Below are 26,173 nucleotides of genomic sequence, written 5' to 3' on the forward strand. Positions count from 1 at the left end.
TGGGCGGAGACTAGGGTGATATGGTCCGTATGACCCCCTCCAGTCAACATCCTGGGCTGCAGCATTCTGCGCCAGTGGAAGTTTCCAAACACATTTCAAGGGCACCGTAGTGGTTATCTTATCTTTGCAATCACACTGTGAGTTAGGATAGGCTGTGTGAGTGGCATGCCCAAGGTCACTCAAGGAGCTCAAAGAGCAGCGATCCTAATTAACTGCTAACTGCATGTGTGTGGGTGAACAACATCAAATCCTTCCTTGGCCATCATTTATCTTCATGGAGGGCTTTGTTTCCCACCCTAGCTAGCTTCTAGTATTGAAGTTCAACAGCGGAGAATAACTCCAGGGGGAGGTGAAATGGAAGGATGTTATGGGGTGGGTACGTTGGTGATACCTCATTTAATTTTGTTCCACTTATAAAAATAGACATCTACACTTTCGCTTCCTATGCAATTGAGGCAAATCCGTGTTTAAGGCCTCACACACATGTGCCACTGTCGTGTCCAGTTTGGCCTTAAGTTCAGCGCATGACCTTGGGCTCTCAGCCTAACCTGTCTCTCAGCCTAATCAGCTGCACAATGTTGTTGCTGTGAAGATAAAATGGAGGAGCAGCGAATGGTGTTGTAAGCTGCTTTGGGCTCCCATTGGTGAGGGAAAACAGGGTGTGAATATCAAAATAATAAAAAGTGTCCCCAAAGTTTTCAAAGCATGATAAATATGGTTAGTTCTTGGGCCCCCCCCCCCCCGCACTACAGGAGACACTCCCAGGCCTTTTAAGGTGCCATTTTTGAAAGACTTGTAAGTGCTGTGCACATGCGAGAGAAAATTTTGATAAAGGTTCTCGAGGAAGTGCTTTGTTTCAGTGGGCAAGCTCAACCCAAAAGAGGTTTTGTTTTGCATGTGGTCAGTCCGTTAAGAGAAACACAGAGATGTTAGTGGCAGTTGTTCAAGAGGGTTTCCGAATGACTGAACAAATCTGTGCCTGGTATCTTAAAACCAGCTGTGCATTGGTCTTTGGATGAGGGTCTCTGGCTCCAGCAAAGTTACCACACCCAGGAGACTTCGCCGACAGTGCTAACTCTCAACAGACCCTTCTAAGTCCACTGAAGTCAACGTAACTCTGCTTAGGATGGCACTGTGATTTTCTTTCGGCATAGGGGCAGGCATTGCAGGTACAGTCACGAATACTGCCACTAGCCAGGGCCTGCTCATGCTTTATTTGCGTAGGCGCACCTGTGCTGAAAAGGGGTGCCAAAGAAACAACTCTGCTTTCAGTTTAGAAAAGCGCCTCTGCCTGAAGGAGTTTATTATTCAGCCTCAGTGGCCAGGCTGAGTGGCAGTCAACAGGACTGATTGAGGCCTGTAATCTGTAAGGAACGGGGCTCTGCAAGCCTCTGTCCTGGTCTCTGACCCTCTTGCATCTGAATGCCTTCTTTCAGCTTTGGATCAGAATTCTATTTGCACTGATATGAATTGTAGTTAACCCTCATCTGGGTGTACTTCTAACTGAGCATTTTAACCTCTGGTGGCCCGAAACCTTAATTCTTATGAGGGTTGCCAGCTCCAGGTTGGGAAATACCTGGAGATTTGGGGGGGGGCCTGAAGCCTGAGCAGGGTGGGATTTGGGGAAGGGAAGGACTTCAGTAGGCTATAATGCCATAGAATCCACCTTCCGAAGCGGCTGTTTTCTCCAGGGGAACTGTTCTCTGTCTCCTGGATATCAGTTATCATCCCAGGAGATATCCAGCCACCACCTGGAGGTTGGTGACCCTAATTGTGATTGATAAACATTGCATCGGCACTGCCTTTATTTCTGTCTCATATTTCTGTCCTAAAGCATCTTCTTGTAAAAGGTAAAGGTAAAGGTTCCCTTGCTCAAAAGCCAGTCGAGTCCGACTCTAGGGTTGCGGTGCTCATCTCCAGTTCAAAGCCGAAGAGCCAGCGCTGTCCGAAGACGTTTCCGTGGTCATGTGGCCGGCATGACTAAACGCCAAGGCGCACGGAACGCTGTTCCCTTCCCACTGAAGTGGAACCTATTTATCTACTTGCAATTTCTTGCTTTCGAACTGCAAGGTTGGCAGGAGCTGGAACTAGAGACGGGAGCTCACTCCGTCATGCAGCACCTGGGTCTCGAACTGCTGAACTACTGACCTTCCACAGCCTGCAGTTCAGTGTCTTAACCACTTGAGCCACCGCAGCTCTTCTTGTACCACGTCTAATTTCAGTTTTCTTTAAAAAAAAATAATGACGTTTCTCTCAAGCTAAAGCCTTGAGGGATTTGAAATAAGAAGCCTCAAAAGATCATATTTTTGGCCTCTCTTCACTAAAGGCAGAGGCCTCTAAGCTAAAAGCCTCTTTTCATATTAGGCTTTTTGTCCAGATTATTTATGGAATATCACAAATGGAGATCAGGGACAAGCAAGAATGTCTGCTGAGCAAGGGGAAACTTTAGATAAACAAATTTGGAGGGAGTCATATACATTTGTTGATGGAGCGCAGTGGTTTGAAGAGCTACTCTCAAATTCAGCTTCCTTTTCCACTCGGGGAAGGATAGTACAGAGATAATATAAGCTAATATTACAAGGCTGATCACTGACCAAGGGGAAATTCCTAAAACTAGATAGAACTCTTACTTTGAAACAGTGATTCCCAAACTGTACGCCAAGGCCTGCTAGTATGTCATACAAGGGGATGGAGTGTTCCATGAGCAGGGTCAGTTCAAGGTATTTTGTCCGCTCGGGCAAGGTAATTCCTCACTTCCCAGGCACGTGAATGTTATTCTGGACCCCGTAGCGAATGGTATGGGCCCAGGGGGTGACGCCAGGTGCCTCCCCTGTCATTGGTTGGCCAAGGAGCAAGATGAGCCCCTGCAATATATGAACACCCCACCCACAGACAGCTGTTATAGGTGTCTTGGCTGGACCAATTGGCTGTGGCTTCCACAAAAACTCCAGCCCACCATGTTGGAGACATCCATTACTGTTCTGTGCTTCTTGGAAGTGATTTCCTCCTCCACCCCTTCTTTGTGAGGATGAAAGCAAAGCCCTTTATTTGTACTACAAGGCTAAGAACATTTCCTGTTGGGGAGATTTCCTCAAGAGGAAATTCTTAAACTTGTAGTAAAAATCTAACTACCCCCCCCACACACACACACAGTAGAGCCATCCCTTATGCTTCAGAGAAAGGAATTAAAATGGCTGAATACTGACAGCTTCCAATGGAGTGGGAGCTTTTGAAGATGTGTCCCTCTGTGATAGGACAGTTGTTTGAGCTTGTACAGGTGACTAAACCACTCTAAGGAGAGTCTTACTCTGGGATAACGGGATGATCTGGATCCTCCTGTCAGGTGGTAAGAACATTTACTGCATGTTGGGTGTAGCTGTATGGTAAAATGGTATGCCATTATTTACCCAGTGCCAGGGTGAGATCCTAAGAGGCTGCTACTGAATCATAACTTTAAAATGCATCATAATGATGGAATGGGCCTGCTCCAGCCCTGTTCCACCTTGCCCTCCGAAGTTTTTCCAACATCTGGAGAGGCTTTTCCTTCTCTCTTGGGTAACCACTGCCACCACCTGACCTTTGTAAGGAATTGCCCACTGGGAGGGTCCGGACTCCCTAGTTTCACTTCCAAGTTCTGAGCTTTGCCTCTGTGTCTTCTGCTGCCTGATCACATTGGAGACAGTTTACTGCCTTGTGCACCTCCGGAGGAATAACCACTTGCCAACTGCTGGCCTTCCCCCTGGCACTCATTTTAAAATAGTGTGTCCAAGATGGTGGAGGTCTATGTGGTACAGAGAATGCCTACCAACATAAAAAATTATGAAGTATTTATTTAAAAGAATATGTTCACAAGTATACTTTAGCACAGCACTAGATTGAGCAAGGGATTCAAAAGAAATGGGTAAAATGCAATTCTTCTCCCCCCCCATATGCCCTATCAGTTATTAAAATACAAGACAAGCTTCTTAGTTTAGGAAGTTACAGATCTCTACAGAGTACCATTACCTTGAAGCTTCCTCCAGCTCTCCAGGCCAGCATATGGTTAATAGCCTCCTCCTCCAGATCTTCCTTCCTGAAGACTCTCTTGTATTTAATGCCTCTAAGTCTCTGTTCCCTGCCTGAAAGGGGCAGGGGAGCTTGACCATCCCATTGTCTAGACCTGTTAGCATTTGTATGAAGGTGGGCTGTGGTAAGTCTGGAAAGCATTTAAGTTTTCTGCCCAGAGATAGGGAAAAAAGCTTTTAAAACTCAGAGTGAAGGTTTTGCTCATTTCAAACCCAAAGAAAAAAATGCATTTCTTCACAAGGTATCCTGAAATAAATTCTTGGCGCCTACTGCTGTTCTGAGGAGACTCCTCAAGAATCGTGGGCTTCTTAACAGGACATCAAGAATCCCATACAATTGTTGTTACTATACCATCGTGTGTTCTGTGCTCTTCTTGCAGTTGGCCCGTTGCGCATAGAGTTCTCTCAGACTGTGAACATGAAGAAGGTGGAGGAGGAAAACTCAAACGTGAGGAACGGAGGCCGCTACACCCCAAAGGACTGCATAGCACTGCAGAAAGTAGCTATTATTATCCCATTCAGAAACCGGGATGAACACTTGAAATACTGGCTGTACTATCTGCATCCGATCCTTCAAAGGCAACAGCTTGATTATGGTATATATGTAATTAACCAGGTAAGAGATCAGTAGAGTCTATGTTGTGTAGTGATTACATAATAGGGGTATGTGCATGCTCCTTGTGCCGTTTCGGATTACTATTTGATATTTTCCCAAGAAAACAAATAAGTACCTGTGGAATGAGAACCTTCTAAAAAACTAGGCAGAAAGATCTTGCTTGGCGAGCAGCTAACAAAACCGATAACCTTTGCTAAATTATTTTCATTTCGGGGGGGGGGGACTGCAAGGTTTACAAAGCAGCTAACAATTTCCATTAACATTGTAATAACAACTGTCTATTAATTATGACACCGAGTAATATGCAACCAGCAGAGATCCATAAATCGGCTAAGAGCTAGATAAAATCTGGCTGGTCTCCCTGCAGCTATCCAGATGTCATTGTAAAGTTGTTACTGCCCTTCTAAAACTCAGATGTGGTGGGCTGGCCATGCAAGCGGTTCCTCAGAGAAGTTTTTGGTGGGCTGTGGATCTAGTTGTCCCCATTGGGAACTCATATGATAGGCAGCATGTAGGAAGAGGCCTCATCTGTCCTTTAGTCAGATTTTGTTTTAACTTCATGTTTTTTTTAAAAAAATCCCGAATGGATGAGCTGTCCTTGTCACTTGTCAATTTATGTATCTCAAAGGAAATGGCAGTCTCTTCCCACCATCACTGCCACCACATATTTTAACACAAAACTGGAACGGGTAACTCTCCAGAAGTGGAAGAGTGACATACTCCATATGTCTTTACACAAACATATATCTACACGAATTACACAGACAAATCTTCTGAGGGGAGCAAAAAACGAATATTGTTTCTCACCAGCTTGGATTATCACATAAAGCCCCGATTGAAAGAGAAAAACTACTGAACTGGGTGTACAAAGTTTAAGAAACACAAGAGTCGGGTGATTATATGGCCCAATACCAACAAATGTTGTTGTTGGCTAATGAGGGTCTTTCTCTCCTCCCCCCTCCCCCCGTGTCCCTCTCTGGTCATGGGACGAGTCCCTAGAATACGTTTATCTCAATTCTGCCTTTAGTTACGATAATTGCTAGAGCTACTAAGGTGTTCCAGTTAAGTCAGTTGATAGCTCATCATCTTATCCCTGTGATGTTTAAAACAATGGCACCTGCACCTTCATGAGCAGAATATCTTCTCCCTTTTGCGGTGCCATTAATTGCTAAAAGTGGACGAATCTTAGGCATGGGCTGAGGAGCTGGCCAGGTATCTTGGGCAGGCATAGGCTGTACTGAAGGCTGCCTGTTTGGTGGAAAGGGAGAATCTGGAGCCCTCCTTCAGAAGCAACATATTGCAGGCCCTTAGCCAGGATTTTGTGACTTGTGGGGCAAAAAAAATTTCTGGCGGGGCTGCCACTAGTTTTATGTCAGCTTCAATCCGCCCCCAGGCCCAACCACAGGTGACCACTCCTCTCCCTCCCCTCCTGCAAGATTTAAAGGGTCTTTCAGCGGATCGGCCAGGAGCATGTGGCCCACCAATCAGCTGGAGGGGCCTTTAAGTGTTGCAGGAGGGAGGGAGAGGGGCGCGCACCATCCCCTGCTTCTTCTCAAAAAATCTTGTGGGCTGGCCCTTTAAGGAAGGGGCCAGAGCCCCCAATACCCCACTGTAGCTACAGGCCCAGACGTGTTGTGACTGTGAGGAAAGGTAGCCTGTCAGGGAGCTTTATATCAGACAGTGGCTTCAGATTGGCCATCTGATGTCACCTGATTCTCCAGGTTTGGAGGATTCTTAACTGTTTTGCAAGTGGGCACTGAAATTGCCTGTACTTCCCTTTTCTGATCGTCAGCGCTCATTGTGCAGGGAGGCCAAAAAGCAGGGCTCCAATGCTCCCTCTAAGTTGTTAAGTCTTGTGAGCAAAATTCTACTTTGTGAGCTACTGGCATTAAAGTTGTGAGTGAGTGGTTTGGCTGCTGCATAAATTAGTTTGCTCTGGAGCTATCTTTCCTGAGCTAAGGCAAAAATATATGAGCCAGAGGCTAAAAAACTGAGCTAGCTCACACTAACTCAGCTTAGAGGTTACACTGCTCCTGGTTCAGGTTCCATAGTACCTACCACTTGTTTTGTATCAATGCTGGCTTCATAGCATATTGTTGCAGCTTGTAATGCAAGTATTTTCAGCTTGAAATACTTGGTCATGGGTACCTTTCTGAGAAAGGTATATGCAGCATCTTTTAAGAAGTTTAGTTGTGCCCTCTGATTATTAAAAACCAACTTAGCACCGAGAGCCTTTGTGAGTGTGCAGGATTTGTCAGTTGTACATAATACTCTGGGCGTGTCTTCCTGAGCCTTGGCAATGCAACTGCTTTGTGCGCAGTCAGGGACAACAGGAAACACAACGAATGCGGACTGTAAACTTACTTGACCTTCATGAGCTTATAAGGAAGAGCCTCTCCAGTGCCAGTTTCGCAGGTCAGCCGTGCCGCGTGACACATCTGTCGCAAGCCAGTAGTGTTCGATCAGTTTTCGACATGGGGAACTTTGGTTTTTAAAGCCTCTGCATAAGCAGTCTTTCCCCCTTTTTTTTTTTAAAGCAACAGTCAGTCTTGCTGGGACAATAAGATTTCACTGAAGAAATTGTGAAATTACCCTCATTTATTGCAGCAGTTCCCTAAATATTTGGTACTCGGGAACACAGGAGTTTCTGTTCCTTATTAAAATTGGGAGGCATACTTGACTGTAGCACTCAAAAAGATCCTCCCTCCCTCTCAGTCTTGTCCCCATACAAAGGGTGCACTGGCAAGCATCCTTCTTACCACAGCAGGATAGTCGCTCCTTCTGTCTAATTAGTCATAGGTCAAGCATGAGAGCTGGCCCGTAGCTAACATGGGGCCCACGGGGCCCAGCCCCCTAGTGTTTCTTCTAGCCCCCCTCCCTGCTGGACTGCCCCTAAGGTGCTCCAACTTACCACCTGCACTATGCTTTCATTTAATTAGCTGGCAGGCCCCCCGAGGCCCCCTCCCCCCAAATTCCCTAGATACAGGGCTGCATGAGAGGTGCTTTCTGAAGAAGGGTGATGCTTCTAGGATACCCCGGGCCCTGTGCCCATCAGCTGAAATGCCAGTGGTGTCACAGAATCTCCATGCGTTCTGACTCCCTCCCTTGGGATGACATCACACTGCTTATATGTTGGGAGAGAAATGGAAAGGACAGGCTAGGGATGTGCAGGTTATAGAAGCATCCACAATGGAGACTTAATTTTTCCGGGTATGCTTCCAATATTTTCACAGTATACTTGTGCTAAACATGTGCTTTCTGTAAGCTATGTTGCTACTTGCCTTCTGGATACCATATTGAGAGGTCATTGAAAATACAGTCTTTGACTCAACCTGTGGGTCGCGACCCCTTTGGGGGTCGAACGACCCTTTCACAGGGGTCGCCTAAGACCATCGGAAAACAGTCGCAAAATTACAGTTATGAAGTAGCAGCGAAAATAATTTTACGGTTGGGGGTCACCACAACATGAGGAACTGTATTAAAGGGTCGCGGGCATTAGGAAGGTTGAGAACCACTGAGCTAAAAGTTACTTCAGATTATTGTCTTGAGAGGAAAATGCTTATTGGTCCTCTGAATCTGAGTTTCTCTTCTCCTTCAAATCTTGGTTCTCGTAACAGCATAGAGGGTGGATGCATGGCCCTTTTTAATCGTGTTTCTTAATTGTGTTTTCAGTTCTCTCATTTTACCACACTAAATGCTTTCTTAGAAACAGTGATCCTAAATGCAATTCTTTGGGGGTGGGGGAACCACAGATTTCAACAGAACTGTCTTGTGTGTTTTGGATTCACTGCCTTAATGGTATTTTGTTGACAATATGTCCAAAGTTTGCCAGGAAAGGGGAGATTGATAGTCTAGGAAGCATGTGCACTTTAGGCATATCTGGGACAACATAGTACAGTTGCTACTCTCATTCAGGATCCAAGGTAATGTGGTCCAATGTCCATGACCTTATTTATCATTCAAACTAACTTTATTTCAGCAGAAGATTTCATGTGTTTTGTACAGCTTTGGCTGATTAAGTATGTAAAATGCAAAACTGGCAGTCACGTAAACTATCCAGATGCTGTTTTTCTGCCTGTGGGGAACTGTCAAAGCCTAAGAAAACGTTTCTAATTTCTTTGCTCTCTTGACGATTGCTTGTCTGTCCTGATTTTGCAACCATTCTTCCTCTCTTGTTCCCCCCTCCTTTCTTCTTTCTAGTGGGGGAGTCTTACCTTTTGCTTCTTAAGCTTGCCCTATAGCAAAGCAGTCACTGAAGCAAGGAAAATTTCTGTGTGAGGGACTCTTGCTCCGTCTGTCTGCTTCTGTACTCTGCATCTGATAGGACAAAAAAAAAAGGGAAAGGAAAATGTCGACCGTCCTTCCGCTGCAATGGTAATGTCCAACTTCTTAACTACTAGCACCATGCAAATTCAAACATGAATCCATTTCATTTTTGCCATTGACTTCTAAAACATCCAAAATGCATTAGAGTGATGATGTGTGGAAGCGGGCATGGGGAAAGAGGGAGATTATGGGAAATTGGCAGGGGTTGGAATTCTGCATGAGCCAATGGGACAAGCTAGATGCACACTGTCTTCTGACATGCAACTTGGCCCCCTCATTGAAGCCATCTTTAATTACTTGCACTATAATCATCTCTCCACGGTGTTTTCTAGTCGTACCATACAGTGTTCTAGGTTGCAGTGATTGCTGGGTGGCTAGCTAGTGGATTATGGGCCTGCCTCGCAACATGGTTTGGACAAACATTGCTTTCAAGTTCCATCCCGCTGTTTCAGTGACGTGTCAAACTTTCTGCCTTGAGCAGAAGTCTTTCGGCCTTGGTTTCTCTGCCTGTGTGACTACCACAGGATTCCTGTGTGTTGCAAGAGGATTCTGGGTTACATTTTGGAGCATATACCCTGCCCACACGGAGCACATGTTGGGCCTTGATCCCACATGAACTGAGAGAGTGCTGTGGAGCATGTTTATGTACTTTCTTGCACTTGTGGATTATGATGATTGGCATGATGAGCTGTCTTTCAGGGAGATTCCGCCTCATGGGAAATGACCTGTGGCTCAGTGGTAGAGAGCATGCTTTGCACACAGGAGGTGCCAGGTTCAATTCCCAGCCTCTCCAGCTAGAAAACATCAGGCAGGAGGTGATGCAAGAGATTTCCGCCTGAGACCTTAAAGAGTCAGAGTAGACAATACTGAGCCTAACAGACCAGTAGTCGGGCTCAGTATAAAGGGCAGTTTCATGTGCACATGTGCGCCTGTGAACCATTACTGGTTTTCTCTCAGGGTTCCCTAACCCCAGAATGACATGTATGGAAATACAGAACAGTTCTTTTCGGCATTCAGGCATTCCCGTAAACTGGAAAACTTTACATAAGAACATAAGAGACGCCAATGTTGGATCAGGCCAAAGGCCCATCCAGTCCGTTTCACACAGTGGCCAGAAATACCAGTGCCATCAGGAGGTCCACCAGTGGGGCCAGGACATTAGAAGCCCTCCCACTGTTGACCCCCCCCAAACATCCAGAAGACAAAGCATCACTTGCCCCAAAGCCCCTATCTATACGTTGTGGCTAAGAGCCACTGATGGACCTCTGCTCCATATGCTTATCTAATTCCCTTTTGAAGCCGTTTTGAATCTAATTCCCTTTTGAATCTGCTGTTTGGATTTCCTAATTGGTATCGTTTTTGTAGGGTTTAATTTGAAAAGGCAGAGAAAAAGCCCTGCAACCTACGAGTTTGGCGATCTCCGAGTCCGATTCTGAACTCGCTGAGCTTGAAAATAACATTTGCGCAGGAGAAAGAACTAGCACCAGCTGTTTGACATGTTGTAACACTGGAGCAGAGTGTTTCTGTGTGGGATTGGCTGACTTAGCGCGGCCAACAGTTCGTTCTGCCCAGACTTGACAGAAGCACAGCTGTTCCCAGAGGCGCAAGTCCAGCTGGCTCTCGGAACTGACTAGTAATTAGTTAGCATCCATTTCTAGGAAGAAAGTTCAACACATGTAATACTGACTTATCAAACCAAAATTGGTTACCATTTTAAGCCTGTAGAACTCTTTAGCGACCTCAAGTGCTTTGATGATACAAAACAAAACAAAAAAAGCGGGAAGGGGGAATTGTTTTAAGTGCATTATGTGCAAGGGTGAAAGTAACAAGTTTCTTACCAGTACCGTCTCTTTCGGTGAGTTTGAGGCAGAATGTGGGAGGTCCCGCTTCAACCACTTCCTTACAGTACTGGTATACTTTTCACCTTTGGAAGTTGGCTATTAACGTACATATAAAAAGAACTGTTTTGAGACCTTAAAAAGGATAAGATCTTCTAGTCTTAATTCAAATCAGTGTGCAAATGCATTTCATTTTAAAGGTGGAGTTGCAAGATGTTAGACTTTAAAGTTACGCGTGAGGAATCCTTTTTTTTTTTTAATTTTTCTCTCTCCCCTCACCCTTCTGGGTCTTCTGCATCTCTGGGACAATGATTTTGACTCTGGGGCCTGTGGACGACAAAATATGACCCTCAGCTGCATAGTGGATATTGCTGGACTTAACTGAGAACAGGACCTTCTGTAGTATCACTGCGGATGATGTGCTTGCAGTCTGTCTATTCATTTGCCTTCTGTTCTGCCGGTTCTCCCTACGATTGGGGTGGTCTTGGAGGATTCTGGAGCTGTGGGCAGAAATCCAGGATGGGGTCCCCCAGAATCACTGCTGGCCGTCCACCACACCTGCCCCCTGCTACTGGGAGCCAAACAAGGGGCAGCCCTTGTCCCGTGTGAAGCAGGCAGAAGCCACCACTGCCACCAGAAGCTGGCTGACTAAGCCTTGGATGGGGCAGGTGCAAACAACTGCCACCACCAAGCCCAACTGCCCATGCCTCAGATGGGGCAGACATGAGCAGCAGCTACTGGTGAGCTGGCTGCCCCCCACTTTCAGGGTCAGGACGGTTGCCCCCCCCCCCCCGGGAGATCAAAGGGGGCAATTGTGGACAGGTTTCCATCGGGACCACACAGACTAGCATTCAGACAAGAATAAAAGAACAGGAAAGACACCACAGACTGGGCCAGCCTGAAAAATCAGCAGTGGCCGAACATAGCCTAACTCAAACAGGACACAGTATCTTATTCCAAGACACTGAAAGGCCGGACAACACATCCAATTACCGTGTCCGATTACACAGGGAAGCCATTGAAATGCATAGACATAAACACAATTTCAACAGGAAAGAAGAGAGTTTCCTGTCCTGAAAAACACAACATGCTCTACATCTTACAATAGCACTACAGATAAGATTAGCATTTCAACAGCCAATCCATATGCAAAAGAGCCTCCTCGGGGAAGCTCCTCCATTAGCATGTCACAGCCTGGGGAACTCCTACAAGATAATGACTCAGCCCTACCCCACCTTCCTGAGTAGAGCTAAATTACCTGCTTACCATTTTTCTTCTCCCCTTGACACAGAGAGTACTCCATCTTTCTGTGTTATACCTCTGAGGATGCCAGTCACAGCTGCTGGTGAAACGTCAGGTCCTACAATGCCAAGACCACGGCCATACAGCCTAGAAAATCTACAACAACTTCTTCTTATTCTTTGGTTGAGCCCAAATTAAATGTTCAGTGGTGGAGGAGAACCTGGGTACCGAGTCTTCACTGAACAATTAAAACTGATGGGGGGGGAGGATGCAGTTTGGAGGGAAGACCCAGAGTTGTAGAAGGCCATTCGGTAGTGGCTGGCTCCTGACCCTGCTCCTGCACAGTTACAGGGCACCACAAGAGTCCTGTCTGCTCCAGTGGGCAACAGGAAGGGGACAGGAGTGTGATCAAATAAGTCGTGGCTACATCCTTTTTCATAGCCGTGGGTCTGTCCAATAAACATCTTCAGGTTACAGTCTGGGAATCCTGTCTTATCTTCTGTGAAATGAACGACCCCCTTATGTGAAGGTCAAACAGGAGTCCAGCAGTAGACAAAGAAAATTCAACCGAGCATAAATTTATGTGAGTCGGAGCTTGCTTCACCAGAGTGATGAAGGGAGCTATGTGGTTAAGAGCGATGGACTCTAATCTGGAGACCTGGGTTCAATTCCCCACTCCTCTGCTTGAAGCCAGCTGAGTGACCTTGGGTCAGTTACAGTTTCTCTCAGCCCAAAGAATAAACCTAGTTCGCCACAAAAAGAGCTACAGGCTGCCAGTCAATCTTCACATCTCCTGGCTATACTAGCAGAGGAGAAGAGATTGGATTTATACCCCGCCCTTCACTACCAAACTCCTTCCCCTTACCCTCCCCACAACAGACACCCTGTGAGGTAGGTGGGGCTGAGCGATCTCTTGACAGAAACTGCTCTTTTTAAAGAACAGCTCTTATCAGAACTACGGCTTGCCCAAGGTCATCCAGCCAGGTGCAAGTGGAGGAGTGTGGAATCAAACCCGGTTCTTCCAGATTAGAGTCCGTGCACTTAGCCACTACACCAAACTGGCTCTCACCCACTGCTATACTTAATTAAACCCCTTCACTCCTGTTTTGTTTTACGGCTACCCGCCTGGCATTATCATTCCTTCTGTCTAATGTATAGACTAGTTCACTGGTGTTCAGTCAGAAAGTGCGGCCCCCAGAAAGTCCTAAGACTGGTCTAGATCTCCTCTGCATACAGTGACTGTGCACTTGACAGCGTGCCTCCAGAATCTCTGGCAACTTGCGGGGGTTTCTTAATCAAGCATATTGACATAGAAGAGGTTCCACAGTTTGAAAACCACTCACTTAGTAGGCTTTGCATCTGAAAGCTGATGCAGCTGCACTGCTCCAGGATGCAACAGAATGGTGGCAGCAAAGAAGCACGATGATGAAGCAGAAACAGAAATCCTGACTTTTCACAAATGCTGTCTCGCCTTATCTTAACTTCAGTTCTGACATGCCACTTTACATATTTCCATCGTGTTCGTTGAAGCTGTGCTAGTTTTGTCGATGCTTGCTATTTATCCAGCTGCAGGTGCAAAAAAAAAAAAGGGTTGGTCCTACCTAGGTTCAGTGTGAAGGAGCTGCAGTCAGTCTGGTGTGTGGATGGATTTGATCCTGCGGTACACAGCAGAGGTTGTGCACCATTGTACGGAAGATCAGATGGCTCTGTGGCCTCTGTCTGTCTTGGAGACGGAGTTAATATGCAGTTAAATTTGCAAAATGTTTCTCTTTCCTAAGCAAGAGGTCAGCGCAAGAAGTGGAAGTCTTAAAACTGTCTTCTCTGAAAGATGCTTGGGGGGGGAGTTTGCTTTTGCTGTTCTAGCTCTTTTCTTACATTCTGTCTGTTTTAATCAGGACTCCCGTTGCAATACTTTGCCTGTCCCCATATATTTCCACTTTCTGCACTCTAGCTGCTTTTGAACTGGCTGACTTTTCTGCTTCCTGACTTTTTTTTCTGTATTTGTCGTGAATGAAACCGAAGGGGATAGCCTTCTTTGCAAACTGCCGCAAATGCAAACAAGGCCCGAGTGAGCCAACAGGACCGGTCCCCCCAAACAGGCGGCCTTTTAAGGTTGAATATAGTCTGCAGCTTCTTCTTTTTTTTAATTGCATGCTGAATTCTGTGACATATGTATGTCACAGAATTCAGGGTGCAGAATTGTAATTTTGGTTAACGTTGTAGTCATGCAAATTTTGTATAATTTATTTTGAATACCTCTTCGCATACATTTCCTGCTTTCACTGTTTTGTACCACTTTGGTTTTACTAGACATAGGGAGAACCAACCCGCCCACCCCCCGTGCTAGGGTAGTGACTCCTCCCCTGATCGTTTGAATTTTATACCCCACCTTTGAACACATGAAGCTGCCTTGGATAGTGTTGTCCACTCTGACAGGTAGTCCAAGTCCAAGGTCTTGGGTACAGGTCTTTCACATCACCTGCTGCTAGAGCCTTTAACTGAAGATACCGGGGATTGAACCTGGGAATTATGCATGCCAAACAGATGCTCTGCCACTGACCCATGGGGGCGACACCTCTGCTCCTACAGCATTATACCCTGCTGAGGTCAGTGCCCTCCCTAGAGTAGCCAGCTCTGGGTTGGGAAATACCTGGAGATTTTGGGGGTGGAGCCTGAGGAGGGCGGGGTTTGGGGAGGGGAGGGGCCTCAGCAGAGTATATTTGCCATACAGTCCACCTCCCAAAGCAGCCATTTTTACCTCTGTCATCTGGAGACCTAATTGTAATACAGAGAGATCTCCAGCCCCCACCTGGAGGTTGCCAACCCTGCCCCTCCCTAAACCCTGCCCTCCTCCAGGCTCCACCCCCAAAACTGCAGGAATTTTCCAACTCAGAGTTGGCACCCTGTCTGCCGTCATTTAAGGAAGGCAGGGAAACAAGAAATGCAGGAAATGGGGTTGGGGATCCTCTCTTCCTATTGGAGCATTTTTCAGGATGGGTCTGGGATTGAAATTTCTTTACTTGTCATTAACTGAGTGTTGCGCTGAACACTCTACCTCTGTTCTGGCGAAAAAGGGAGAAGGCTACCAGTAACGCAACACCAAGCTGGCATCTGGAGGCACCCAATGTGACAACATCCGCCAGTAGTCATTAATGCCCGATGGGCCTTTTTTTGCAGGCCACTAATCCACTCTGGAAGGTCAGCAGTTCAGCAGTTCGAGACCCAGGGTGCCGCATGACGGAGTGAGCTCCCGTCTCTAGTTCCAGCTCCTGCCAACCTAGCAGTTCGAAAGCAAGAAATTGCAAGTAGATAAATAGGTACCGCTTCGGTGGGAAGGTAACAGCGTTCCGTGCGCCTTGGTGTTTAGTCATGCCGGCCACATGACCACGTCTTCGGACAGCGCTGGCTCTTCGGCTTTGAAACGGAGATGAGCACCGCAACCCTAGAGTCGGATTCGACTGGCTTTCGAGCAAGGGAACCTTTACCTTTACCTAATCCACTGAAGGATGCTGAAGTTGCTTACAGTTCAGACCTGCCCCAGATTGCAGTCTTATCACACGCTCTTTACTGAAGTACAAAGACAGCTTCTCAGGGGTAGTTAATCCCTTTGCTTGTTCGGCCTAGTCTGGGGATCTTCTCTTTTTCACGTGGTTACGGGTGTTTTTGTAAACACTTTCCCATGTGTGGTCTCTTTTTAAAACTGTGACTGAAATATCCCTGGATCTCTGCTTCTCCCTTAGGGTACCCACTCTGGGAATGGGGTGTGTGGGAAGGACTGGATCCACAAGAATTTAATATTGTTATTCCTTTTAACTGTCAGGCTTCCTGTTGAAACGTGGGAAAACAGCTGCCTTTTGTTCTCTGCCTTTAGGGTGGTACGGGCTTCTTTAAATTGGAGGAGAAGAATGGAAGAGCAGGAAGAGCATTTGAATCTAGAAAGCAGATAAAATTTAAGAGAATCGGTGAAAGAGGGAAGTGGGAACAGACCAGAATTCTCAGGAGAAAAGCAGGGAACTGAACACTAAAACCCTTGCGGGGAGGAGCAGAAAACGGCTAAGCAGCCACATCAGAGAGGCTGAACTGGAATGGGTAAACACGATCAACTACTTGCAGTGTAAGATGAACGTGTAAAGTGATGAAAAGCCAGCTTTCCGGGATTTGTCACTTTCGAATACAACCAAGACATTGACTCCAGGACTACTTCAGTGGCTCCTACCCAGTTGTGTAGGGCAAAATCAATGGCTTGTAATTTGGAACACAGTTGGAGGGTGGAGAAGCAAGCTGGGATACCAGCTTCTTGGTACTGCTCACAGGAAGGAAGGAAGGAGTCTTGAGTGAGGGCGTGGAGAGAATGCAGACTGGAAAAAAGCTGGAAAGGACCACTGTTTTGTTATCCCCCTATCAGTGCCTAATAATTCTTTGTGTATTTTGGCTCATGGGCCTACTGAAGCCTGCTTTTTCTTTTCTGAGAGAGAGCTTGATGCTCTTGTTCTGCCAATTGGGCCTAGGCAGATGAGAACTCTTTTTTTGTGAGCATTTGTGTGCATGCATGCGCATGTGTGTGCTTGCGTGCCTGGAAGTCATGGTGCCGTCTGGTGACCCTTAGTGGGGCTTGGACATTTCAGAGAGGTGGCTTGATATTGCCTGCCTCTGCGTCCCAAGCCCTGGTATTCCTTGGAGGTTTCCCTTCCAATTACTTACCAGGGTCGGCCCTTGTTAGCTCCCGTGATCTGACAAAATCAGGCTTGCCTGGGTTATCCAGGTCAAGGCAGGCAGATGGGAACTTGATGGCCTCCCTTAATTGAATAGTGGGCGAGAGGGAACCCTCAGATAATTTCTTCACAAATATTTGTGTGAAAAAGAGGGAGGCTATACATCAAAGACTGTTATACCCCTCTTCCATTGCTGGAAGCACTTGGCTTGCAATTCCTTCTATTTCCCTCCCCCCACCAATGGTTATTTCCCTGGGGAGAACAGGGCCAGATTGAGGCCAACTGATGCCCTAAGCAGAGCCCAACAACGGTGCCCCTCAGCCCTTCCATTGCTTAACTGACAAGACGTTAAGACTCAATAAGTGCTGAAGGTTGAAATAAGAGATTAAACATTCAGTTTTCTTCCAGACCATCCCCCCAGGCCAGACTCCACAACTATATTAAATACAAACTTTTAATTTTTAATAATTTAACACTAAATAGCAGTAATTAGTATAAGCAAATTATTTACTTATAACTAGGGAAACAGGGAAAAATGCAAATTTTCAACACTTTTTAATGCATTCTTAAATAAATTTGTTACAAGGGAAAAAACGGCAATACAAAAATTTATTGAAATCTATTTTTAATCACCCTCCCAAAGATTATCTTTACTGAAATTATGTGAACTCAAGAGCGTACGTTTTGATTTTGAAAATCCTCTTTCTACAAAAATCGATGTTGGTGCAATTTTTTTTAAAAAAGATACTCTAATGGAGAATCATAGAATAGAATAATAGAATCACAGAGTTGGAAGGGCCCATACAGACCATCTAGTCCAGCTCCCTGCTCAATGCAGGATCAGCCTAGAGCATCCCTGACATATGTTTGTCCAGACATTGCTTAAAGACTGCCAGTGAGGGGGAGCTCACCACCTCCCTAGGTAGCTGATTCCAATGTTGTACAACTCTTCCTGTAAAAAGATTTTTCCTAATATTCAGCTGGTACCTTCCCACCCTTAATTTAAGCCCATTCTTGCGAGTCCTATCCTCTGCTGCCAGGAACAGCTCCCTGCCCTCCTCTAAATGACAGCCCTTCGAATGCTTAAAGAGAGACATCATGTCCAATGTTCCCTCTAAGCTGTGGAGTCTTGGAAGCAAAAATTCTACTTTGTGAGCTACTGGGATTAAAGTTGTGAGCGAGCAATTTGGCTACTGCATAAATTGGTTTGGTCTGGAGCCATCCTTCTTGAGCTAAGAGCTAAAAAACTGTGAGCTAGCTCACACTAACTCAGCTTAGAGGGAACACTGGTCATGTCCCCCCTCGACCTCCTCCCGACTGAACATTCCCAAGTCCCTCAGCCTTACAGAAACGCCCTCAGCCTTATAATAAGAAATATAATTATTTGTACGAGACAAAACATCTTTTATTCCATTGCTTTCTAACCTTGAAGGTATATCGCATTTCATTAGTCATGGATCAAAAGATGCAAAATAATGCTTATTGTTGCCTACTTATAACCTTATTTATGCTTTTAAAAGTTTTCTCCTACTTTTTTTTAAATTGCAAAGTCTTTTATCAAGTCCTCAAAACTAATCTGGCGTAACAAATCCGCTTCTGTACTTAGCAGAGACAAGGCATCTGGCATGGTTGCCTCTGCTGCTTTCCCCCCTTCTCGGTGCTCGCGTCTCCACTGCCTATCGTTTCTTATGAATAGTCATAACAGAAGGAATGACTGAGAAAAACAATTCATCTTCAAGGTTGCCCCCCTTCCCGTGGTGCCCTAAGTACATGCTTATTTTGTTTAATGGCTAATCCAGGGATGGTGGAGAAGATATAGCTAGTTAGAGTGGGAGAGGAGATTAAGCATTGGAAGTAGACGCCAGGGCACATGCTCGACCAAGATCTCGAACTCATTTGTTACGAGGGCCGGATCTGACATACATGTCACTTTGTCGGCTGGGCCACGCCGGGTACCAGAGATACAAACTGTATAAAGGACAGCAGCTGGTAAGCCCCGAGTTGGTGTACCTTCACTGAGTCTGATGTACTCTTTGCAGAGTGGCCTCTCTCTTATGCCTTTTAACACCATGAAGATAATTACTGAATCAATGAGAACAGGAGCTCCTTCTCTGTTCCAGCATGACGTTTTCAGTACTAATGATCTGTGAGCTAGAGTTAATTACTGACCTGAATTACAGTTTTACGGTATAATTTGTATTTTTATCTTTGCTTCTCGGCCTTTTGGCTAAGATCAAGTGTGTGTATTTTTATCTGATCGCAGCCATGGAATACATTAGCCATCTGCCTGCTCAGTATGATTAACAGAAGATAACCTGCGCCTTTTCTAATGGTATATTAGGTGCTATGATGGTAGCATACTTAGATGGGCACAAAACTAAGTTTACATCGAAGTGGTAAGAATGCTCCAGAACCATCTGTGCTTGTTGCTTTTGCAGGGTTGGCAGAGGACAGGTTAGACTTCTCAGAAACAACCATTTTGTAGGCTCATGTTAGGCTATCCTTTTTTTTGTCAAGCCACCACAGAAGGTGGGATTATTTCATGTACCCAAAGTGTTCGGTGTGTGGGTAGGTAGTGTATGTGAGCTGAACTGAGAGCCAGTTTAATGTAGTGGTTAAGAGCGACGGACTGTAGTCTGGAGAACCAGGTTCGATTCTCCACTTCCCCACTTGAAGCTAGTTGGGTGACCTTGGGCAAGCCACAGTACTCTCAGCCTAAGTATAAGCATAGCTCGCCATCTAGTGGTGCCAAAAAAGAGCTACAGCTTCGGCGGCCAAACAATCCTTTCCAGGATCTCCTGGCTCTTCCACACACAATGCCATATGATAATTAATTAATTTTGAGCTGAACTATACCCATGGCAACCTAGTCATTTCACTGTGCCACCATGCATGCAACTGAGCAAACTTGCCAAAAAAGTGGGTTTGTAAGCAAGGCCACGCCTTCTTAAGCCCAGTGATTACAATGGACTTGCACTGAATGCCCTGATAACATTCATGCAGGTTTTGCTTTCCACTTGAGGGCCAGGACCTCAGAATTAGTATAGTGATGAGAAGTGGATCAGTCACACATGACAAATTGATACGGGAACTTTTTAGTTTGTTTCCCTCCACCCCAGGATAGTGGGACTCTTGCCAAAGTTACAGTCAGTTTCAGCAGGATTACAGTTCACTGTCTTTGAACAGCCTAAATTTGTACACAACTTAGTAGGCATCTGAGGGATACCCAGAAACCCCTTTTGTGACATCGTGGTAGCATCTACTGTGGATTACATGCAAACACTGTTACAGAATTTTCGTGGAGTCCTCAACACTCTGTGCCATATTTCTGTCCTAAAAAGGAAGCTTTCCCCCATATTTCCTGTTATCTGTCCTCCAGTTGCAACATGGCCCAGAATAGTAGCCAGGGTAACTCAGGGTGATTCAGTCCTGAATTTAGGACTGAAGGATGCCAGCAGGAGTTCAGCCTGCATACATCCATGTGGTAGACAGTAGCCCAATGCAAATGTTTACAAAGTACATAGGACCATGTCTACTGCTATGTTACATTTAACGGTATGACCCTAGCCTTGCTGGCCCTCTTACAGTCTCTTCTCTTGGTAAGCATAAAGTCTAGGTTTGTTATGCCATACTCCAACTTTCTGTGGCCAAAGAAAGGAACCGTGGCCAGGCCAACAAAGAAACAGTGGGCCAGATCTAGTTGGATGATACTCCCAACTATATTTAAAACCTTCCAGGTCACTCTGACTTATTGGACAGTAAAACAGAAAAAGGTGAAGAATGGGGAAAGTCAACAGCAATGACGGTTCTGTGGAAACAAATCATGTCAAGATATGACTACTTATAGCGCTTTGTGCCATCTGCTGTCATTCATTCTGTCTGTCCTTAATAGAATCTGATCTCTCTCTTTTTTGGGTTGTTTTTTTTTGGGGGGGGTTTTGTATTTTTCATGTATGCATGTGAGTGTGCGTGCACCTGGAAGTCATGGCGACCTCTGGTGACTGAGGATATTCAGAGAAGAGGCTGAATAAAGCTTCCCCCCCTCCACCTCCCAACTGCTGGTATTTCCATCCAAGTACTTGCCAGAGTCAACCCTGTTTAGCTTCCGAGATCTGCCGAGATCGGGCTTGCTTGAGCTATCCATGTCAGGGCAATAGAATCTGATCTTGATCGCTCATGTAAGGTTTATCATAAAGAGTAGCTTTATTTTTTTAATAAGGAAAACATCTTTTCCTTAACATTTTTTTTTTAACATTGATGGCTAAAGCCAGGAATCCATATAATTTAGAAACTCTCCGAACCAGACTCTTGGAAGGAAGCAATTATTTCATTAATACCAAAGGAAGGACAAGAACCAACGAATGTGAAAAACTATAGGCCAATTTCTCTTTTGAATAATGATTACAAGATTTTAGGAATTGGGAATGGGGTAGACAATTGATAGAATGAAATGATTTAATCTTACATGTTGTATTCCTGAGAAAATAAAATTTGTTTACCAACAAAAAAAAGAAACTCTCCGAACCGCTAGTCTAATTACTTGTGTTTCCAAGACAGGGAAAGTTTCGGTCTGGAGCTAGTAGATCTCCCCTCTTTAAATTATAAATTTGGCTAGAATTTTGTTGACTCACTTGAATTATTGGTAGTGGTGGTATTTGTTTTAACACTCTTAGAGTGTCCTGAAACTCAGCTAGTTTTTGAGTATCTGATATACTTGATGGATGGGGGGAAATTTGGATCCCTACCTGTTCTAGTTTGGTGTAGTGGTTAAGTGCAAGGACTCTAATCTGGGAGAACCGGGTTTGAGTCCCCACTCCTCCACTTGCACCTGGCTGGATGACCTTGGGCAAGCCATAGTTCTGATAAGAGCTGTCCTTGAAAAGGAGCAGTTTCTGTCAGAGCTCTCTCAGTCCCACCTACCTCACAGGGTGTCTGTGGTGGGGAGGGGAAGGGAAAGGAATTTGTAAGCCTCTCTGAGACTCCTTTGGGTAGTGAAGGGCGGGGTATAAATCCAATCTCTTCTTCTCTTCTTCTACAAATGCTGAAATGTTCAGGAAGCTGAGAGGTCTGAAGAAGCAGTGACTCTGTAAAAAGTGACTCAGCTGAAGACCATGAAGGGCAATAGAGGACTCCTTATGATGATAGTCGCTTGTTCCATATGTTTATGGTGCATGGTGTAGGACAACTGGTGCACCAGCACGCTTTCTGCTGCATTGTGGTTCAGATCTTTTAAAAGGGACATGTAGTTCCTTAGGAGAAGATGTCACAATCATGCCTACTGACTCGCCTACCACCAATCAGAGATGACTTCGAGGTTTGGAAGCAGCATGCAGGAATGAGCACAGAGGCAGAAATACTAGAGCAGGGGTACTTACTCCGTGGCTTGTGAAGAGCCACATTTGCCATTACCATCAGCCAAAAGAGCCACATGACTCTTGCATGCCCGGTGCACCACTCCACCAAGCACACCCACACAACAATAGAACTGTATATTAAATGTACAACCATAACCAGAGGCTGTGGAGAAAGGCATGTTTGGGGGTTGCTGGAAGGGATTGGCCCTTCCATCCCTGGCATGAGGCCTGCATGTCAGAAAAGCTAGCAGCTTTCCCATATGTTTAGTCCCTCCAGTGGTGGCTGTTTCAAGGTGCGAACTGTCTGCCGTCCACAAGCCCTACTGGGCAATGGCGTGCCCCAGCCTCTTGAAACATGGGGCAGGTGCCACATTGGGGAATGGTGCTCTGAAGAGCCACAGGTGGCCTCTTAAAGAGCCACATGCGGCTCCTGAGCCACTGACTATCAATGCACTAGAGTAACACAGAAACATTCAGATTTGGTTTGGCAGATCCATTGATCACCTGATCTGCTAGCTGGGTGAGGCTGGTCTTTCTCCCAAAAGTAGGGAGGAAGGGAGGGAAGGAAGGAAGGAAAAGGAAGACATGGAGGGTGGCACTTGCTGTAAATTTGATAGTGTAAGGACACTTAGGGATTCCAGCCTCCGTTTAGGATCAGTGGATTTACAGGTCATCTCCATACTACAGAGATCCCCTGGAGAAAATGGATGCTTTGGAGGGTGGACTCCATGGCTTTGTACCCCAGTAAAGTCCCTGTTCCCCCCCAGGCTCCACCCCCAAATCTCCAGGAGTTCCCCAACCTGGAACTGGCAACCTTACCCACCCACCCCACTGGCTTCATCTGTGTTTCAGCCTACACAAGCGTCCAACTGAAGGCCTGTGAAGAAAGCAAAACACTAATTTTTAGTTTAAGCTGGACAGAAAAACAAATGGCATGTAACAAGCTTGAATGATTCTCCCCCCCCTCCCCCCTTGCATGCTTGCATCGCTGATTGTGAAGGCTCAGGGCTTCAGTGGATAAGCGAAATGTTGGGTGGGCTCCGCTTCAGGTGTTGAATCGCTCTTCTTTTTCTCGTATCAGGGAGGAGACGAAACATTCAACCGCGCGAAACTTCTGAACATAGGCTTCACCGAAGCTTTGAAAGAATACGATTACAACTGCTTTGTGTTTAGCGATGTCGATCTGATCCCTATGGATGACAGAAATACCTACAAGTGTTACGAACAGCCCAGGCACCTCTCTGTGTCTATGGACAAATTTGGATTTCGGTAAGAGATCGATCGGTAACGTTTATTTGCCGCACAGTCATGTGACAGCGTATCTGTTGACATCAATGATGGATTAATAACCAGGGCCTTACTTGGGGTGGTTCTCCTCAGCAAGGTATGTAGAAAGAGAACAAATACAGCAGGGATCTCAGAGAGAAGGAAACCAGAGGAAAAGCTTCTGCCTGTGGAAACACTGAATAAGAGATTGGCTCAGGACAGAATCAAGGAAATTTAGGGTGTGGAGGGAGTTAGTCAGGAGAGAATGGTCAACTGTATCAAAGGCAGCAGAGAAGTAATGAGGTTGTGGGGAGAGGAAGAAGAAGAGTTGGATTTATACCCCACCCTTCACTCGGAGTCCCAGAGCGGCTTACAATCTCCTTCCCTTCCTCTCCCCACAACAGACACCCTGTGAGGTAGGTGGGGCTGAGAGAGCTCTGAGAGAACTTCTCTTGAGAGAACAGCTGTGAGAGAACTTGTGATTTACCCAAGGTCACCCAGCTGGCTGCATGTGGTGGAGTGGGGAATCAAACCCGGTTCTCCAGATTAGAGTTCGTCGCTCTTAACCACTACACCAAACTGGCTCTCAGTCCTTTGGATTTGGCAGGGAGGAGTGGGTCAGTGGTTTTATCTTCCCACAGTTGGTAAGCAACATGAACACATTAGGCTGCCTAAGACAGACAGACCCTTCATCTGTCGAAGGTCAGTATTGCCTACTCTGACTGGCAGGGGGTCCCAATCAAGGGTTTTCTGGTATCTGATCCTCTTCACTGGAAATGTCAGGAACTGAACCTGTGACGTTCTTCTGCATGGTCAGTCCTTTGGATTTGGCAGGGAGGAGTTGGTCAGTGGTTTTATCTTTCCACAGTTGGTAAGCAACATGAACACATAGGCTTCCTAAGACAGACAGACCCTTAATCTATCGAAGGTCAGTATTGCCTACTCTGACTGGCATGGGGTCCCAATTAAGGGGTTTGGATAAAGCAAACAGATTGCAGCTATTGGGACAAGAGAGTATTACCTGGAAACCTGAGCTTTTAACAAAGAGAAGAAAAAATAAAAGCTGATACGTTTCCCGTAATATATTTTCTATTGCTGCTGGGGGTGGGGGGGAATGAAAAATCATTGTCATCCACTGTAACTGAAATTACTCTGAAAATAATGCTGTCATTTCATTGTATTGTTTATGTGTCTTGAAGGGGAAAAGTCTTCAGCAAATTTCCAGTTAGTAAATTCTCATGTTTTTTTAAGAAATCATGGGCTTTTATTCTCAACACATTCAAGACCTTCACACCAGTGTTCCCTCTAAGCTGAGTTCGTGTGAGCTAGCTCACACTTTTTTAGCCTCTGGCTCACACATTTTTCTCTTAGCTCAGGACGGATGGCTCCAGAGCAAACTAATTTATGCAGCAGCCAAATCGCTCGCGCACAACTTTAATGCCAGTAACTCACAAAGTAGAATTTTTGCTCACTAGACTCCACAGCTTAGAGGGAACATTGCTTCACACACAAAGTTTGCAAAGTGATTGTCAAATTCTTGGTTAATTTATCATTTTCAAGGAAACATCTGCATCGCTGTTCCTCTACATTGATAAGCCACACACACACACACTCAAAAAACATTGCAGCTGTGCAGGATGGGTTTCACACTCCTTGCCACTAACTTCCTGGAACATACTTGATTTCCGGGTGTGACCGTGAACTCCACACTGTTGAAAGTTGTGTGGGTTAAGTAAGGTTGCATCAGTACCGCAGCCTCAAGCAGTAGAGAATGGGTGTGATGCCCCAGATCAAGTACATTGCTGTATTTCTAGTTCCCCTTTCAGAATAACCTCTTCACCATCTCAGAGCCAAAAGGCATTGTGGTTCACTGAAAAGGATCGGAGTGACACATGCCTGAATGCAAATACCCATGCGTCCTCCCCTTGGGCCGGGATGCCTTCAGTAGGGCGGGATCCAAATACCGATTGCACAGGAGGGAAGGCCTATCCTTTGCTACGGTCTCATGGCCAAACCAGCTGAGTGTTGGGAGTTTCGTGTTTGGCATTCTTGATGATTTTTTAAAACCTAATTTTCAGGCACGCGGCAGCCAATTTGGATCAGGCCCGCAGCACACAATGAAGGGGAGTTTAAGGCTCCTCCCCACCATTATCATTTTCCTAACCCGTTTCAGGTGGGTAGCTGTGTCGGTTTGCAGTAGGAGAGCAAGATTCGAGTCCCGCCGCACCTCAAAGACCAACAAGACTTCCAGGGGATAAGCGTTCAAGAGTCAGCTCCCTCTGCCAGACCCGTTGGTCTCTAAAGTGCTCCTGGACTCAAACCTAGCTCTTTTCTGTTTCCCTAACCAGAAACTGTAAATTTAGCCCAACATAGTAAACAGATACTTCCTGGGCCATTGCAGGTTGGGAAAATGGTACAAAGAGAGAGGTTAAAATCCACTTCCCTGTGTGCTGTGGTCCTGATCCGTATCAGGTCCCCAAACGCCTGAAAATTAAGATTAAAAAAAAATCAGAGAGTTCCAAATATGGAACTCCCAGGACACGACTGGTTTGGAACTCAGAAAACTGGTTCTCAGATTATTTCCCCCCCAACACAGATTGTTAATGTGAGAATACTTGCATAGATGTTTCTTTTGTCTTAGTTCACATACTGGGAAGCTTGGGAGGCTAGTGTTGATGGCATGTGTCTTGAAATTCCTGATGTTACATCTGTTCGCATTACTTTAGTCCCCTGCTTGTTGCTAGCGGTTCAAAAA

At 45.8% G+C, this 26,173-nt stretch overlaps 1 protein-coding gene across 1 annotated transcript in view; it reads left to right on the forward strand.

Moving 5' to 3' along the window:
• B4GALT1 (UDP-Gal:betaGlcNAc beta 1,4- galactosyltransferase, polypeptide 1) overlaps positions 1 to 26,173 on the forward strand; it is a 65,441-nt gene that overhangs the window by 31,402 nt on the left and 7,866 nt on the right. Inside the window, exons 2-3 of the mRNA XM_015411371.1 lie at positions 4,445 to 4,680; positions 23,234 to 23,421. Coding sequence (XP_015266857.1) covers positions 4,445 to 4,680; positions 23,234 to 23,421 — 424 coding nt within the window. The remainder of the gene's footprint in view (positions 1 to 4,444; positions 4,681 to 23,233; positions 23,422 to 26,173) is intronic.

This window comes from Gekko japonicus, unplaced genomic scaffold (genome assembly GCF_001447785.1).
Source record: "Gekko japonicus isolate JY-2015 unplaced genomic scaffold, Gekko_japonicus_V1.1 scaffold2642, whole genome shotgun sequence".
In the NCBI taxonomy this organism is placed as follows: Eukaryota; Metazoa; Chordata; class Lepidosauria; order Squamata; family Gekkonidae; genus Gekko; species Gekko japonicus.